General features: G+C 35.9%; 1 protein-coding gene across 1 annotated transcript in view; it reads right to left on the bottom strand.

The window, feature by feature from the left end:
• LOC306876249 (low-density lipoprotein receptor-related protein 2-like) overlaps window positions 1–18,610 on the bottom strand; it is a gene marked incomplete at its 5' end in the record, with an annotated part of 94,569 nt that extends 75,959 nt beyond the window's left edge. The window contains 8 exons of the mRNA XM_079427265.1: window positions 781–924; window positions 1,044–1,160; window positions 1,262–1,375; window positions 2,697–2,807; window positions 3,903–4,019; window positions 4,299–4,421; window positions 5,410–5,523; window positions 18,553–18,610. Of these exons, the coding sequence (XP_079283391.1) occupies window positions 781–924; window positions 1,044–1,160; window positions 1,262–1,375; window positions 2,697–2,807; window positions 3,903–4,019; window positions 4,299–4,421; window positions 5,410–5,523; window positions 18,553–18,610 (898 nt within the window). The remainder of the gene's footprint in view (window positions 1–780; window positions 925–1,043; window positions 1,161–1,261; window positions 1,376–2,696; window positions 2,808–3,902; window positions 4,020–4,298; window positions 4,422–5,409; window positions 5,524–18,552) is intronic.
• Between the last annotated feature and the right edge of the window lie 824 nt (window positions 18,611–19,434).

Here is a 19,434-nt window from a genome sequence, read left to right as displayed (position 1 = left end):
TTTTCTCAATATTTTGAGTTTTTTGCACCCTCAGATTCCAGATTTTCAAATAGTCATATCTCAGCCAAATATTGTCCGATCCTAACAAACCATACAGCAATGGAAAGCTTATTTATTCAGCTTTCAAATTAATTGACCATTATGACTGGTTTTGTGGTCCAGGGACACATTTGTGAAATTTACTAGCAATTTCTGAGTGAAATCTGTTTCCACACAATTTGTTCAATGTATTAAAAATCAATAAACTGAAAAAAAGAAATAAAGCTGAAGTAAAATACAATTTTAATGACATTAAAAACAAAAACTAAAAAAATGAAATATTTAAATAATAAAATTACTAAAACTAATCCTAAATTATTAATAGTAATTTAAATAAATAAAATGAAAATAAATAAAAATAAAACTGAACTAAAACTAAACTGCAATAAAAACAAGTAGTAATATTAAAAGAACTAGTACAAATGATAAAAGCACATAACAAAATTACTAACATAATTTTAATTACTAACAAATAACTAAAATTAAAATGTAAACTGAAAATATAAAAATAAAAGTGAAAACTTTAAAAAGGTGACTAAAAAAGTAAATTTGAAGTATTAAAATTACTAAAAATTCTAATAAAATAAAGCTATATCGAAAAAATAAAAATGACTAAATTAAATCACAAAATAAAAACTGAACATATAAAAAAGGTCATTCTAAATATTAATTTATAATATACATAATACTAAAACAACACTGGCAGAAATCAGCTTTAGTGATTTTTAGGTGGTAACTGACTGCAGTTGCGTCCAGCAGTGGTGTTGGTTTCATCTTCTCCGTCCGGACAGTGTGCCGTCCCATCACAGAGATGGTCCAGAGGGATGCAAACACCAGAAGAAGGACACGGCCATTCCCCAGGATAACACTCGTGCTGGACATTATCTAAACATACCACAAAAAACACCATGTTCAGTCCATGTCAGTCAAGACACTTTCATCTCCTGAAAAACTTGCAATATTTCTAAATATTTAGCATGAAGAAGGATATTTTTGGGACGCACCACAGCCTTTCTCATCTGCATTGTCCTCGCAGTCATCCTCTCCATCACACAGCCAGACCTGATGAATGCAGCGGCCGCTGGGACAGGTGAAGTACGTTCCTCTGCAGGTTGGGTAGGCTGTAGAGAATACATTACTGTGAACATTCACACTACTTCATGTCCCCTTTTTACATTCTTTACAGCTGGATTTGAGAAACTGTGAAATGAAATAAACATACTGCAGTTCTGTTCATCACTTCTGTCTCCACAATCATCGTCGTGATCGCAGACGTATGCGCGAGGAATACACTCGCCGTTACTGCACTGAAACTGACCGCTGCTGCACCGCTGGGCTGAAAACAAACAAGAAATATGTCTATCCACCACACAATTTCATAAAAGTTCAATTAAGCAGAAGATAACTGTAATTGGGATGTATTCACCACACCAAAGGGTGCAAAAAGGATGAATATCAAAATCAAATTCAGCATACAATACAGTATAATAAGGAGTAGTCGAGCCAGAAATGAGTTTTTTTATTTATTCACCCTCATGTTGTTCCAACTCATGCAGACCCAAATTTAAGGCTCTCTCATTTCACAAATGTCACATTTTGGCACCAGGTTTGACATCACTGATGGCAAATGCCATTGCTTTTCGTATGTTGTGACGAATCGTGAGAAAAAATGAGACTACAAATGGGATAATCGGTCAACAACAAATGAAATGTGCTTTGTTAATCTCAAAAAAATATATAGCATGAAAGTCACATATATTACATTTATTGATAGTTTTACGGTACTTTATGGCATTTTGTGAGCTATGGTGTTTATAAATCACCATTCGCTTTCACTATACGGAAAAGAGCAGCTTGAACATTCTGCCCGATATCTTATTTTGTGTTTCACGGAATCAGGGTTATTATCGTCAGCTAAAACTATTAAAAAATTGTTGTTTATTGAAATAAAGCTGAAATAAAATGAAATAAAATATAAATATTAGATAAAAAACAAATATTAAAAAAAGTAATATTTTAAAAAGCAACAAATAAAAATGAGACGTAACAAAAAAATTAACAAAATGGAATGCAAAAAAATGTAAATATGAAAATAAAAGCTATTCAAAATGTTAATAAATATTATAAATAATTCAAAATATTAATAAAAACTATAATAGGATATAAACAATACTTTAAATAACAGAACAACATAAGCATGAGTAAAAAAAAAAAAAAAAAAAAAAAAAAAAATTATATATATATATATATATATATATTTGAGTAAAATATTACTCTAAACCCTTAAAAATAATGGTTACAAAAGGGTTTTCACACTGATGCCATAGAATAACCATTTTTGGTTACCCAAAGAAACCAAATTCTTTACATTTTTTCTTAATGTAAAGAATATTTTAAAAATCTATAGAACTTTTTTATAAAACATTTTTTTTACACTATTTAGAATCTTTTGCCCAATGGAAAGACTCCTTGAATGTTCAAAGTTCTTGACGGAATCATGCCAATAAAAAAAGTTTATTTTTAAAAGTGTAATCAAGAAGACAAAAAGTCACATGACTAAACATTTCAGCTTTAAAATGAATTGTAAAATTGCAATTGTAAACGTAGCGCAGATGTTTTCCAGGCCATCCAGTGTCCTGCCAGGGAAATACACTCACTGCAATTGGCCTCGTCTGAGCCGTCTCGGCAGTTGAGCACCTGGTCACAGCGCTGGCTCCTGTTATAACATGCCCCGTTAGCACACCTCAGCTCCGAGCACTCTGGGTAGACTGAGAGAAAGAGAGCAAGTCCATCACTCACTCATTCAATTAAATATAATCACTCTGTAATACGATACAGTGTTCCACTGCGGTACAGCATTGAGTGAGTGATCTTAATGTGCGAGCAAAGAAACAGCATAAGGCTAATGTAGGAAACAAACACAAACTTCTGCAGCCAAATGAGCATTTTGTGCATAGCAGGTCTGTTAGAGTAAAGCAGTGTGTGATAAGAGCTCAGTGATGAACTGACACTCGCACTAATCCACAGAGGAATCTGCAATCAAGTCTGACAAACAAGAAGCATATTGTGGCCATTTCTGTCCATCAACGAGACTCTTAATCTTACAAATTGATTAAAATGCCAAAGGAGCCTTCGAGGGGAAGGAAACACACACACGCACACACACTATATTGGGCTGGGCGATATATCAAATATTTATCATTTATTCACAATATATTGCTATGATGTTTATGCACTTTATGATATTTAAATGTCGACTGACTAGAGCAAGTATGGGAGCTTTAAATTCATGAAATGCAATGAAACGTTGTGACCGTTCTGCATCCTTAATCCAATGCATTTCCACATGAAATAGGATATTTAAGGAACAAGGACATGAGTTTAACCACTGGGAACTGGCTGGATGGTGAAAAGCATACCAGAATGGAGTCAGGTGGTTAAAGGAGAAGGGCTGCAATGTGTTTGATGTGAATTTTTACAAAGTAAATGGGCTCTATTTCAATTTCACTTTGACATCTGATTTATTCTATTAGTAAAAATGGCAACAGAATTGGTCAATTTGAGTCAAAACTGTGAATCAGTTCAAACTAATTCACAGTTGATTCAAAACTAAATACATTCATCTGCTTTAGCACTCAAAATGTTGCATAGAAAGGAAAATTATTAAGCAGCAATTACATTTATATGTATTCATTTAATGAAAATTGTAGCTTTAAGCAGGGTTATTTTAGTTATTTGAGATACTATTAAAGTTTTTGAAGTTAGTTACATAGTTATTATATAGTAATTTTATATATATATATATATATTAGCTGCATTGTCCAGCTCTAATCCCATCACACACATACCGACAGCATACTTACGGCAGTTTCTCTCATCTGCTCCGTCTAGGCAGTCAGGAACACGGTCGCACCTGTATCCTCCAGGGATGCATGCCCCATTCGTACAGGTGAACTGTGAACTGGAGCACGTCCTGCCAGCTGCCAGCAAAGATCAAAGACACATGATTATAAAATGAGTGCGCTGGGTGGTCCTCATCTTCACTAAAGTGGCATGCTAGAACACATGCACGCTTTGCCTTTTGTTTTTCAGACTGTTACCTGCACATCTGAGATATCATGTTTCTCCGACATGATGGAAATTACATCCCCGTACATTACTGGGAGTCAATGGAGCTCTCAGCTCTGACGGACAGTCATAATTGAAATGGAAGCAGAAAGCGAGGGAGAGACGGACGGATGGAGATAAGGAGTACTCACGGCAGTGCTGCCTTTCATCTGAGCCATCCTCGCAATCCTCTTCATCATCGCAGACCCAGTGCTGAGGAATGCACTCGCCGTCACTCAAGCACTGAAACTGAGTGCTCTCGCAGGTGGGCTGGGCTGGAGGGCCGTAATGAGACAGAACAGATTTGAGCTGGCCAGCGCTAGCCTGCGTTTTTCTTTCAAAAAGCTCCTCGATATAGTGAAATAAACATGCCACATGATCTTTTGAACTATTTTCCTTATTTATTGGTCCAAACGTGTTTGAAATAGCATATAACCAATCCTTTTTCTGAACTATATGAAAAAGACAACTTCAAATTTCTAATTTTTCTTACCCCACTGATAGATATTTTTTCTTTTTTTTAAGCAAAAATCCACTTAATTTTTATAATTTTTTCAGAAAACAAGTCTCAATATCTTCAGTCATTTTTCTTCTCAAGTAAATGTATTTGTATTTGATTTATGTATTTGATTTAAGAATTTTTTGAAATTTGTACCAAAAAAACATGACAAAAACATGAAAATGTGCTGTATACAGCAGTGAAAACTACACTGGGTATTGTATAGCACAATGCAATGTGCCTAACATGACCTTTTCATGAATTAATTAACTAATAAAATTTTCATCTTTTCTTCTGGAGTGGATCTGTGACTATATTTGTAGGTTTTCACCCTTCAAAACTCTTTTGGTCTTTGCCAAACTAGATTTTGACACAGCCATGACTTCCAGAGACTTGCTGTCCATAGAAAGCTAGCGAGATTTACACAGGAATTGATTTAATTTCTTACTTTCATTTCTTGAATACATAGGCTAGTATGCATGTGTGAAAACAGCCCTAAAACAAGTAAGAATCTTATGTTTTTAAAACCCAAAATGGTGTATAAAAACAAGACTTTCAAGTAAAAAAGTGATGTTAGAAATGCTAACTATGTTATTTTTAAAGTCAACACCTACTATACTAAAAACCATTTCTAAATTGCTGAGTGAACACATGGCTACTGGTAATGCTGTTCTGGGTTACGGATTACAAACTGAACAGCTGTATTTCACACTTGCCGCTCTTTGTCAGTGTGACCTTGTGACTGTGGAGGAAGAGTTACTTACGGCAGCCAATTTCGTCTGAGTTATCCGAACAGTCGGTTGTTCTATCGCACCTCTGGCTTGCTGGAATACAACGGCCTGTCCCACAGAGGAAAGACCCCGCCTCACAACCTGAACCTACACAGAAAATGGCAGGATATTCAGATCATCTGTTCACATCTGATCTGCTCAAAAGTCATTTGAAAATAAAAATATTTTTTTTCCAAATTCCATTTCAATTTTTCTGTATTCCTTTTTTTCTCGACACTGTCATTACTGGCTTAGCTTGCTATTTTTATGACATTAACTGAAATAAGCAAAAAAGCATGATGTTGCAAATAAAATGTCATTATATTTCCATTCCAAATATAACATTCAACACAAATCTACGAACATATTCATTAATCGTTTTACTGCTAACTAGGGTAACTTAAACACTCCATCAATATGACGAGCTAAATGGAAACATTATGCATTATGAATGATCCAGTTTGTAGCTTAATTCACTATATTTTAAATAGTTCAGATGGTGACTGTTAAATAGGAAATCAGTTGAAAGCATCCCACTCTCATACCACTAAACTGAATCTTAAATGTATCTGTATATAATAAATATTTGAGAAATTCTGGTTGTATCTGATTGTATTAGTCTATATAGAGTGATAGTCAATGTAAAATGAGCAAATGGGAGAAGCATATGAACACAAAACAGCTTAAAAAAAGCTAATGAGGGTAAACTTTATCATTCAACTGAAGTGTGGACATATGTTTTAAACACTACAGCATCCTTATATGTTAACTTCTCAGGTAATATTAATTGTGTGACCTATTTCAGATGTGGCCGAAATTACAACAGCAGTGGTTACATAAACATATACATATTTCGCCTAATTGTTTGATCAAAATAATTGCTAGGGACAATTTAGTAGTCGCTGAATATTGGTGGGACATGTCCCTTGCGTCCCTATTAAATTTTACACCCATGACTCATTCACACAGAGACACGCAGAACATGCAGGATTCATGCTATCTACTTTTGATTTATTCATCCAAAATTTGACAAATTGCCTTGAATTTCACATTATACAGTAAATTCCATTTTTATGACTGGATTCCGCGATTCTGTCTGCATTTTTTGCGTCACGGAAATCTTAGGGCCCTAAAGGTGTACCTACAAAGTTACAAAACATTCTGATAATCTGCTCTAAATAAAAGATGATTTTTGATGGGATGACAGCTGTTAAGGTCAGAGAACAGCATAATTTCCCACATTAATTCTTAACATTCTTACCTGAGCTTTGACCTATGATTGTGCCACCTCTAAATGACAGATGCCTCAAAATTTTGCATCCATTAGCAAAAGGAGAAAAAAACTACATTCATCATGCAGGCCTATGGGCTTACTCAATGCCGACTACAAGATAGCAACCAAAGATCTACTCCCACAGATCATAAAACCTGACCATGATGGGTTCGAGACATCCAGATAATGTATTGTAATAAGAAATAATGTAAACATTGCAGGAGTTACTACACAAGATAAGGTTCAAAGATCTCCCCTACATGGACAATGCCCTTCTGAACACAACCCATCCAAAGACCTCTTGACCATTCAAGATGCATTTATGCAATATAAAATAATCAATGTTGCAGAATTATTTTAGTCAAAAATGTCTAAAAATATATTTCTACTTTGTCTAAACTACTATCTCATATCGTTTAATTTGTACATTTTTATTGAAGAACCTGTTTTGCATAACAGTTTAAAAATGTATGTGCAATAAATAAAACTCTGAAAGATAAGTACATTGAAGGCATTATTTACAGACTGTTCAGATTAAACATTCAATTTTTGTCTAAAGTGAAATTACATTCTGTATATACTGATACCGAAAGAATGTACAAAGTCATTAAAAAGAAGCTAAAATTGATGCAATTTTTTTACAGTGAATAGAAGCAAAAATAAGCCCAATGAGCTCAGATACAGTCTTAATTCAAGGTATGTTCTCTGTAAATAAATGGTTTTATGTTAAACAATTTTGCATCTCAACTAAATGTATTTTGTTTTAAGGATGTGTAGATATTTGTACTGAAAATCAGGACATAAATACTAAAACCGATGTTTGCAGTGAAATCAATCAAATCAAAGCAGCACCCATTTCAATTCTGAAAAGCAGTGCGCTCAGACATCTTTAAGTGTGCATGTGATTGTTCCACTGATGAAGTATTTGAACAACTGAATTGACAGCCAGCGGAGCCAAGCGTGCCAGTCTGTGAGCAAGCACTTCTACAGCCCTAACTCTCCTTCCTTTTGATCTCCCCCTGTGAGTGACATCTGAGGAGATAACGTACCACCCCTCTACCTTCCCCGACGGGCTCCGGGACATATCGACACCATCAGCATAGCTCAGTGGAGGAGCCCTCTGTCAGGGGATTCTGATTGTCTCTCACTGACACTGATGAATGGTACGTGCTGTTCCTTGTCAGAAATGTAATTAGGATAAATATCGGTACCCGGGTGGTACCGTAGCTCTTACACCCAAATTCCAAAAGCAAAGGGAGATGTAAGGTGGAATGACGTGGTGAAGGTCAGGAGGGTTGGAGAGGGGGTGAGCAAGTTTGTCTTATCACCACTTACCTAAACACACACACAGACAGATAGACGGTCCATGGTCAAACGTATGTGATCTTCCCAAAAGAAGCTGCAGTAATCAAACTCAAAAGTTACCGGAACTTAAATTTGAAGGCACTATAAATATATGATTGTTCTAATTTAACCAATAAACTGTTCATCTATAACCTCATGCATAATTCTTTAGTAAAACAAATCCATCGTATCTAATTTTGCATGCCCTCTGAAAGCAGGCACAGTCAGATTTGAGGTTAGGAATTTGAACAAGCACTGTTTGCACTGCATGAGTGATCCCTCACCTAAGAGACTATAAAATGGGCAAGAAAAATCTAGATTCACATTGAAATGGAGACCAGAATATCACAGAAATTATAGTTGTGGTCACTTTGAACTCTGCTTACTAATCAATCACATAGCAACACCCTAGAAACCATCCAGAACATCCTATCATTTGCATACCAAAACAGTGGCAAACACCCAAAACATTCTACGTGTTGAATAGCAACACCCTAACAACCACCCAAAACATTTAGTGCATTTAAGTGCATAGCAACATTCAGGCAACTATCCATGACATCCTAGCATTGGTTTTATACAGGCAAACGCTACTCACATTTTATTTGGAACATGCAAATAAATATTTGCCAAAAAAAAACAACAACAAAAATCCAGAAAAACGCATTTCAAAAAAGTCTGATTTGCATTTCAAATTGATTTGCATTTGCGAGTCAAATAAGTATTTTATCCCCTACCAATCAGCAAGATTTCTGGCTCCCAGGTGTCTTTTATACAGGTAAGGAGCTGAGATTGGGAGCAGTCCCTTAAAGGGAGTACTCCTAATCTTAATTTGTTACCTGTATAAAAGAGACCTGTCCACAGAAGCAATCAATAAATCGGATTCAAAACTCTCCACCATGGCCAAGACCAAAGAGCTGTCCAAGGATGTCAGGGACAAGATTGTAGACCTACACAAGGCTGGAATGGGCTACAAGGCCATCGCCAAGCAGCTTGGTGAGAAGGTGACATCAGTTGGTGCGATTATTCGCAAATGGAAGAAACACAAAATAACCGTCAATCTCCCTCGGCCTGGGGCTCCATGCAAGATCTCACCTCGTGGAGTTTCAATGATCACGAGAATGGTGAGGAATCAGCCCAGAACTACACGGGAGGATCTTGTCAATGATCTCAAGGCAGCTGGGACGATAGTCACCAAGAAAACAATTGGTAACACACTACGCCGTGAAGGACTGAAATCCTGCAGCGCCCGCAAGGTCCCCTGCTCAAGAAAGCACATGTACAGGCCCGTCTGAAGTTTGCCAATGATTCAGAGGAGAACTGGGTGAAAGTGTTGTGGTCCGATGAGACCAAAATACAACTCTTTGGCATCAACTCAACTCGCCGTGTTTGGAGGAGGAGGAATGCTGCCCAAGAACACCATCCCCACCGCCAAACATGGAGGTGGAAACATTATGCTTTGGGGGTGTTTTTCTGCTAAGGGGACAGGACAGCTGCACCGCATCAAGGGGACGATGGACGGGGCCATGTACCGTCAGGACCAGGGCATTGAAAATGGGTCATGGATGGGTATTCCAGCATGACAATGACCCAAAACACATGGCCAAGGCAACAAAGGAGTGGCTCAAGAAGAAGCACATTAAGGTTCAGACCTTAATCCCATAGAAGATCTGTAGAGGGAGCTGAAGGTTCGAGTTGCCAAACGTCAGCCTCAAAACCTTAATGACTTGGAGATGATCTGCAAAGAGGAGTGGGACAAAATCCCTCCTGAGATGTGTGCAAACCTGGTGGCCAACTACAAGAAACGTCTGACCTCTGTGATTGCCAACAAGGGTTTTGCCACCAAGTACTAAGTCATTTTTTGTGAAGGGATTAAATACTTATTTCACTCATTATAATGCAAATCAATTTATAACTTGTTTTAAATGTGTTTTTCTGGATTTTTTTGTTGTTGTTATTTTGTCTCTCACTGTTCAAATAAACCTACATTAAAATCATAGTCTGATCATTTCTTTGTCAGGGGGCAAACATACAAAATCAGCAAGGGATCAAATCATTTTTCCCCACTGTATACACACACACACACACACACACACACACACATACATTTATATATATATATATAAGAACATACATATAATATTTATTTATTTATACACTTTTCACAGAAAACACCCTCTCACTGAGAAGTATAATAAAATGATATCTAAAAATATTTTTAAAAAGAAGTGCCCTTAATTATATATTTTTTGATTTGTTATTATTCATGTTCATGGATATTTGTACCTTTAATTTTAATTGATAATCAAATTGATAATGGTAATTTATCTCTTTCATTAAATTTTTTTTTACTGAAAAATGTAAGTAACGTCAGTTTACTGTGTAACGTTTCAGTAAATGATAATGTACTAACAAGCACTTTTCAATTTTTCAGTAAGCGTGGCTGTTTGGATCGGTTGAAACAGGAATCTTATCTGACCTGCTGCCTTTTAGGAAACTCATGTGACTCAATCAGACAGCTCGAGCGCTCGGCGCCTGCCAATAAGGAACTGAGAACTGAGGTCATCATTGACTTTTAGCCGACCAGAAACCTCGCTGAAAATCTGAGGTAATATGTTTAGACATCCGACTGACAAAAAATGAGTCTTATAGTGCAATAAAGTAATCTCTAAATGGATGGAGGAACAACTCCCCCTTGTTGTGAGACATGGCAGGTTGGAAGCATTTTAGCAAGATTTAAAGGACCAGTTCACCCAGAAATGCCATACAACAACAGTTTATTGTAATAATGACCATAAGGCTACAAAAAAGACAAATATTCAAATTCCTTCTTTTGTTTTCCAGGTTTGCAGTGAATAGCTTTTGATTTATTGGGAGAATTATTCCTTTAATGTGCTTCCCTCAGTATGGAAGCCCGTTTTTTTCCTCACATTTTCAAGTTTATATCTCGCAATTCTGACTTCTTTTCTTAGAATTGTGAGATATAATTTGGCAATTGCGAGTTAAAAAGTGCAATTCTGTGGGGAATAGTTTTTTCTAAGATTTGTTTTTTTTTAATCAATTGCATGATATAAATGTGCAATTCTGACTTTTTTGCAGAATTGCATAATATAAACTCACAGTTCTGATGTTATTTCTCACAATTGCGAGTTTATATAAATTCTGATGACTTCTCTCTCACAATTCTGACTTTATATCTCGCAATTTCCGAGAAAAAAGTCAGAAGTGTGAGATAAAAAGTTGCAATTAACTTTTTTTATTTTTTTATTCAGTAGCAAAAAAAGGCTTCCATACTTCTGTAGTTTGTAAAATATTACTACTCTCAATAAATGGCTCTTCAATATTAATTTAAACATATCATAGTAGACAGCATGTTGGTTCTGTGCCATTGCAAAACAAACACTGTATTAGCAGAGCATTTATTATGTATGAGTCAGAAGTTTATCAGCCTCGTTCCCCGTGATGTACTCTTTAATAATGGATTTCGTCCTCTGCCAGAGGGCCACGGGGGTTTGTGCTTGAGCCGCGGCGCTAAAAGCTCAGCGAGGGCCTCCTCATAGCGAGAGGTCTAGACCAAACACCCCAGCAAACGCTTTTAAAGCATGCCAGCCAAATGGGCTTCCTTTTTAACTCCTTCGGCAGCCAATTGGGAAACGAGCCTTTTTCCTGCTCAGTTTACTAATGATAAAATTGCTGCTCTACTCGCTCAAAGGAAGCCTTTGTTGGTAGGACATGATCCCGGAGGTTTCAGCAGTGTCTGTAAGGCACAGGTAGACACCTGACATATACAGGATCTGGGAGGTGAGACGCTATTACTGACACCCGCTCGCAAGTAATAGAATTTTAAACATAAGCCATCGACCGTTTCCACACGCGCTGACAGGATGAGAATGCTATATTTTATACCTGATTTGATTTTCACCAGGGTTGTTCTCAATGACTAAAACTAAAACCACAGGAAATACATTTTTGTTACTTGAAATAAATGTTGACTGAAATAAAATAAAATATAAACACTTTTTGATAAATTTTTATTGATTTATTTCTTTTTTCATTTTCTAATATTTTGATTCATTTGTATTCCTTATTTTCTTTCCATTCCTATTCATTTAAGTTACAGCACTAAAATAACTAAAACTAAATCTGTAATAAAAATGAATAAAAACTATACAGATTAATAAATAAATCAAATTAATTACTTGAAATAAACATAACAAAAATAATTATAATAAAACACATTTAATTTAATATTTATTTACATTCTAATTTTATTTAGTTTATGATGAAGTATTAAAGTAACTAAAAATAAAACTGAAATAAAATTTATAAAAACAAGACAGACATAAAAATGCTACCTGGAATAAATGTTAATGGAACTGAAATACTATATATATATATATATATATTAAAAAAAAAAAAATATATATATATATAAAGGTTTTTACTAATTTCTAATATTTAATTTAATTTAATTTATTAAATTGTATTCATTTTTGACTCTTATTTTACATTTTCATTTATTTTTTATTCCTCATTTTTATTAAGTTTATTAAGTTTAAGTTAAAGTACTAAAATGATAAAACTAAAACTGAAATAAAAATTAATTAAAACATATAGAACAGACAGGAAAACATAACAGAAAAAAATAAATAAAAAAAATGATAAAACCCCATAACAAAATTGCTAAAATTTGAACTAATATTAAGTTGCCAAAGAAAAATATAAAAATAAAAGGTTATTCAAAATATTATTATTATTATATTAATATACACTAAAATAACACAGATTTTCACTTGCAAATGAATTGTTTTCTCTCAGTTTAACAGTACGAGTCATCTATAAAACCTATCAGTCATTGCCAAGAGCCGAAACCTATTCGCAGAGAGCCTGGAAAATAAAGCCAGTGTTTCCTGACGGTATCAGCAACTGGGAAAAGCGACAGGTAAAGTGAACAGCGGTGGGCCTATCCTGTTCCTGCACTCAGCAAAACAAAGCATTTAGCCCCGTCATTTCCTGGGGTGTCTTTAAAAGGGTTTTATTTGGACGTCTTAACTAAGATTGCGCGAATGACAACAGTTATGCGATTGTCCCGGCGGGCCATTGTCAGGACAGCAGCTTGTATTATGCAAATGCCGTCCTCCTGTTGATGGGGTCTGCGCTTGTTTTTCCTTCCTTCATTAATGTCTTTGCTTACCCTGTTTTGTTCCATTCGCTGTTTCCTTTTTTGCCCCCCTCCGTCCCCATCTCCTCTCTGGGCATGTCTTTTCTAATTAGCCAACTTAAACCCTCAGCAGGCAAGAATCCCTGAAACTATCTGAGGGGAAAAACAAGGACGCACCAACGTCGGGCCACAAAGAGAGTGCGGTGGAGGAATTTTCATTAGAATGAAGCCTCCCAAAGGCTTAGACCCCACTGTGAGACCACAATGGCACAATGGCCTGGTTGGCGGGGCTGCAGCCCCATAACTGAAAGTGTCAGCACGCCAAAAGGCCCGATGGAGACGGATAACAGAATGGGGGAATACAGTAGAGCTTCCTGCGAGAAAGAAAGCCGAAAAGAGGCCCATCCTCCTCCATTCTGCCATCCCTCTTTCCCTTTAAAAAAAACTAAAGGCACTTGCCAGCCACTAGCAAGCCCCCCAAAACATCTCTGTCCAGTCCCGCGGGGGCCATGGGAGAGGTGCCGCTTCTTTCATCAATGCCGCCTTGTTTTGGGGGGCGGCCGGAGTGAATGCATGCGCAGGAATGACTGGCAGAGCTCAGCGCCAGAGCTGGCCGGCCATACCGTGGAGCCGAGTGCCGCAGCCCGTTTCATATGGAAATGGACGATGCAGAATGCAGTCAATTGCTTTACAACTGACTTTGGCTCGCACGGCCTAAACGGAGTCGTGGAGAAAAGACCTACTGGTACGCCAAGGCGGCTTGGCATTGGCGGCGAGTGGAAAGGAGGCAAACATAGAGTCGGGAAGCCTATTAAACCATTCAGATCGGTGAAGCTGACTGCCATTAGAAACTTCAGAACGAATTTGCAATGTGTGAGACCGAAATATCATCCAAATTATTTGTACTTTTTGAAATAATCAGCACCAATAGATGCGTTAGTTCTAAAATCTACAGGCAAACATCCTAAATAGCGTAAAAATGAACAATAAACAACAGTTTTATATCATTTATTTATCTCATTTCAATTTATAAATATAATATTCATTGCTAATTCCTAAAATGCATTAGTATGCAGAAATTAACATTAACCTAGATTAACAAATGTTGTAGAATGCTGTTAATTTAGCCAGAGATATTAGTTCATTAAAATTAAAACCTTAAAAAAAAACATTTTCATCACTTAAAATAAAATAAACATGAACTAAATTAAAATAAAATATTAAAAAGGCCAAGACAACATTTCTCATTTTTGTTTAGATGAAGTAATGAAATAACTAAATATAAACTAAAACTTAATAAAAGCCATATAAACATGTTTACAAATATAATAAACAGACAACAAATAATAATTCCTAAAACTTTAACTACAAGTAAAATTAAAACTAAATATTATGATAAAATATTCAAATAAAATAAAATTCTAAATATTAACAAAAACTATATCAATGATATTAAAATGAAATCATTAACTATGTTTAAGAATAACCTATTTAACAGTATACCCAGTGTTACCCAGAACTTTTAATCCATGAAAGGAATAAAATGAAAATACATCATCATTTACTCACCTTCATGTTGTTAAACCATAAAAGAAGTTATTTTGAAAGTCAATGGGGCCCAAAACAACATTGAACCCCATTGACTTTCATATTGACTAACAAAAGCATCTTTCGTGTTCACAGAAGTAAGAGATTTATACGGGTTTGGAATGACATGACGGTGAGAAATTGACCACAGGTGGTTCATTTTTAGTCGCTTTTAAGATACAATGATTTACAGCACACACTCCCTCAATCCAGTGTCATCAGACGTGAACACCATCTAACAGGCCTCTCAGCTTTCAGATGGCATCGCGGCAGAGACTAATACGGCCAGTGAGGGTGCTGTTTACACTGAGAGGATTAGAAGTCTTCATTAGGGCCAACCGTGTTAACTTCTGTTCCTGTTTCTAATACAGCAGACTGTTACCGGAAAGGCCCAGAAGCATGTGTGAGGTTTAAGGAGCACGTGCAGAACAGGAAAAATGGGATTTCGGTATTGTCTCACTGTTCAAAATGCAGACGTCATTACTCTTTGTTTAGCTTGTTCACACATTTGTGTAATAACCTAAAACAGAAGAATGAACACCAAACACGCGTCAAGCAGACGTGCAATACTTTCTAGAACAATAAACAATGACAATCTGAAAGTCGTGCTACTTAGCAGGCACATTTTCTCACTCATAGCAGTAAATTTTAAAAAGATACATAAGACAAGAAGAATCTTTGGAGCCTAGTAACTTTTGAGTTGCTCTACGAGTACAAAAGTGCTACTTCATTCTCTGGCAAACCTACATCTGTTTCAAGATGGCAAGAGTGGCAACAGTTACGGCCCACTTTTTAAGCAGCCTTGGTTTTTTTAAGTAATTTTCATATTCATTTGCTCCATAAGGATTTCAAAGTATTCTTCAGTAAAGAGTCGTAAGCCTCGTTTCAAAGCTTTATGAATATATCAAGTCTTATAGTCTCATTTAGTAGAAGATTAGAGCTGGATGGTAATATAGTTAGTATAAACAATTTGAGATTTCCTGTAAATCTTTGCTATATGTCTAATATTTCTACGTTTATGAGTTTGCTCCATAATTTGGATAAAATTGGATGCACTTTATAGAAAACTTTAAAGTGCCCCTATTATGGGTAATGAAAGGTTGATATTTTGGTTTTGGGAGTCTCCAACAACAGGTTGACATGCATGCAAGGTTAAAAAACACATTCATTGTCTTATAATATGCATTTTTTTTTTTACCTTACTTGCTCAACGACTGCCAAACGATTAGTTTAACGATTAATTTTTCCAAACCCCTCCTCTGTGTGACGCTAATCTGCGGTGATTGGTCCGATTGGTCTCATTTTCATCTCATCTCGCCTGTAAAGCAGCGTTTGTGAGTGCAGTGCTGCTTTGTGTGCAGCGTTACCGGGGGAAAACGCAAGTTTTACGCTCCAAAAGCTGCACCTAGTGGCAAAGAATGAATTTGCATTTTCATTCAGACCAATGCGAAAAGACCAACACGTGGGCGGGCAATATGCTAATGTTTCATGTTGACGTCAATACGAAACCGCTTGGGATTTGGATCCAACTTAAAATGTATTGTCGTAAATATATTGTTTATATTTTGCAACAACATAAATATGCAAAGTTCATTACAAAATTATTAAATATATAGAGCATATAAATAGTTTGAAAGCGTTTAAAGACACTATTGATAAAAAAAGATAACTTTGATTTCTCTATGGAGGCAAGGAATAAGATGATTATGAAACCATGCACCACAGGATGCGTCTTTTTATCTCACTATTCTGACTTTTTTTCGCAATTCTGAAAAAAAAAAAAAAAACAGAACTGCGAGATAAACACAGAATTGTGAGATATAAACATGTATTTGAGAGAAACAATTATGAGATGAATTATGAGATAAAGTTGTAGTTACTATTCTCATTTATTTAATCTCCAGCAGCAAAAAAAAACAATCGCAAAATGTTAAAAACTCAGAATTGCAAGAAACAAGAACTCTCAGTTTACTTCTCACAATTCTGAGTTTTTTCTTAGAATTGCAAAAAAAAAAAAAGAGCAGAATTGTGAGATTAAAAGTCAGACTTGCCGTTTGAAATGGGCTTCCACAGATGTTTACAGTTTTAAAGGAGTCAAATGCAAAAGTGTTTAATTTAAGAACTTTAAAGCTTGCTGACAGCCAGGTTCAGATAAGATCCTCTGTCCAGCATCAAACTGATTTCCTCTCTTGATTTCGTGCATGGAAATCCTGTTACAGATCATGAGGCCCCTCACCGATCCACATCTGATTGAGCCTACTGAATGAGATATCATTGTTCGCTGATCTTCACGGTATTGTCTGCACCCATGGCTGCACATAATAAAAAAAGGCCGCTGGTGAATGTGACACTGAGTGAATGTCCTTTTAATCATTAGAATCCAAAAACAGCTAATACGTGACTAATGAAAGTGAAAAAAATGAAAAAAACAAGTTATAAATCAGCATAATCATCACTTTTGCAGGAAATGAGTAACTCGCTGTAAATATTAATTTACACTGGATGGTTTCACAAGTTGGTTAATAAACATCATGAATTGAGGTGTCAAAACTGTTTAGACTGTGCCAGCTCAGGGTTATTTTTTTTTTTAAAAAGCCCAAGTTTAAATTAAATGCATGCTAAACAAGGTAACAAGTAACTACTTTTAAAGACCTTTGACCCTCAGGCCTGAAACTGAGAGCTTGAGGAACCAACAGGAAGTGAAGCTCAGCGGATTAGAGAAAGTAACCTGTCCCCCCTCCATCAAGACCCTTTTGGTCATTTCCTCCGAAAACACATGCTGAATAAAGCTGGATTACAGGAACTCATTCCTGGCTCGTATTTCTGAGGAGATCAATCAAGGCTACGGCCACAAACTTAAACCTGATGCAAACATATAGCAGCACGAAATCCCAAAAGACTGGACGAGATGATGTGATTTTGACGCCTCAAGGTTGCAATGGTCAGTAAACGGAATTTAATTCGCTTTGTTTAATGCAACCATCCCAATTCTCCCTATAATCAAACAATCTGCAATGATTTAATCTCAATAAAGATAACCACAGCTAATTTTTCACTGGGTCAACAGAGTGTTTCATGAGCAGCAATGGTCGGCAGCTGCTGAGTAATTAGTTGCTTGGTTCACATAAGAAGCTTACATACTAAGGGTTGATTAAGGGTTGGGCAAAAAGAAAGCAGATTACATTTGGAGAAGCTCTAGCCATGCAACCACACAGAGCAACCTGTTGCTGTCTCAAACTCTAGCTCCCCTCCACAGCAGACTGGTTAAGTCTTTTACAAACAAGCCCAAGCGCAGAAACGTGTTGAATTTGCTTTGTACCAGCAGCTTGGGGTCTGCTAGAGATTGTCTTGAAGTCACATGCTCGTCTCTGTTACCTGGCAACGCCAAAGCCCATGCAAAAGTTCTCCGAGAATCTCAAATCTGAGGGAGGCTTAGTGCGCCACGGCAACAATGTGTATAATAAACAAATGCACACTTGTTTGTTTTTTTGTTTGTTTTTTTCAAGATGCAGTTTTATTTTGAGCGAAAATCCGTTCATTCTAGCATGCATAAATAACAATGCCGTTATTTGCACGAATAAATGAGCGAAACTCTGAGAATCTAGCTGCACTTTTCCCCAGTTATATAGGTCAATTAAACCAGAATAATTGTGATATTATGCAGAGTTACTTGCCCGTTATGTCTATTGTTAGAAAAAAATACGCACTAAAGGGGACCGTATCTAAAACAAATCTGATACGAAACAAGTTAATAACAAAAGTTGCAACGTACCTTGACAATCGCAATGAAGCACGCATAAAGTTACAATGAGGAGAAGTTGGAGGTGCATAGTGACGCACGGTCCCGGCTCATGAAGCCGGCCAGATGGAGCTCTTGGGACTGAGATGCAGTGAAGTGGCTCTTACTCACTTGTCCTGGGCTGATGAAAAAGGGCGTGCACATGACGCTCCCCCCTCGGCTCGACCCACAGGATCAAATCCTTAACTGGCTCCCAGGAACCTGTTGAGCTCATTGACTAACCTGCATAATGTGTGCATGGTGCAACAGTCACAGTATGTGAAATATTTACAAATCACTGGTATTATTGCTGTAATCATAATAATAATAATAAATTGATAATAAGTATGGCTTAGTAAATAATAATTATTGTTAATTATTATAAATGTATTTTATTTACTCCTTTGCATGTTTCCTGATTCTGCAACAGAAAGAAGGTTGAGAAAAGAGATTTTTTGAACAAGTTGTTTGAACACTTTCAATATAAATATATACATGCACACACACACACATATATATATATATATTAGTGCTGTCAAACGATTAATCGCATCCAAAATAAACGTTTTTGTTTACATAATATATGTGTGTGTACTGTGTATATTTATTATCTATATATAAATACAAACACATGCATGTATATATTTTGAAAATATTTACATGCATATATGTATATTAATATAATTTATATTATTTATAAATATATTTAATATATAAACAGCATATTTTTCTTAAATATATACATGCATGTGTTAGATAATAAATATACACAGTACACACACATTTATTATGTAAACAAAAACTTTTACTTTGAATGCGATTAATAGTTTGACAGCACTATATATATATATATATATACAGTATATATGGTGTAGG

This window comes from Barbus barbus, assembly GCF_936440315.1.
Source record: "Barbus barbus genome assembly, chromosome: 10".
NCBI lineage: Eukaryota > Metazoa > Chordata > Actinopteri > Cypriniformes > Cyprinidae > Barbus > Barbus barbus.
The sequence above is the reverse complement of the archived record's forward strand: the minus strand, read 5'-3'. Positions and strand labels throughout refer to the sequence as shown.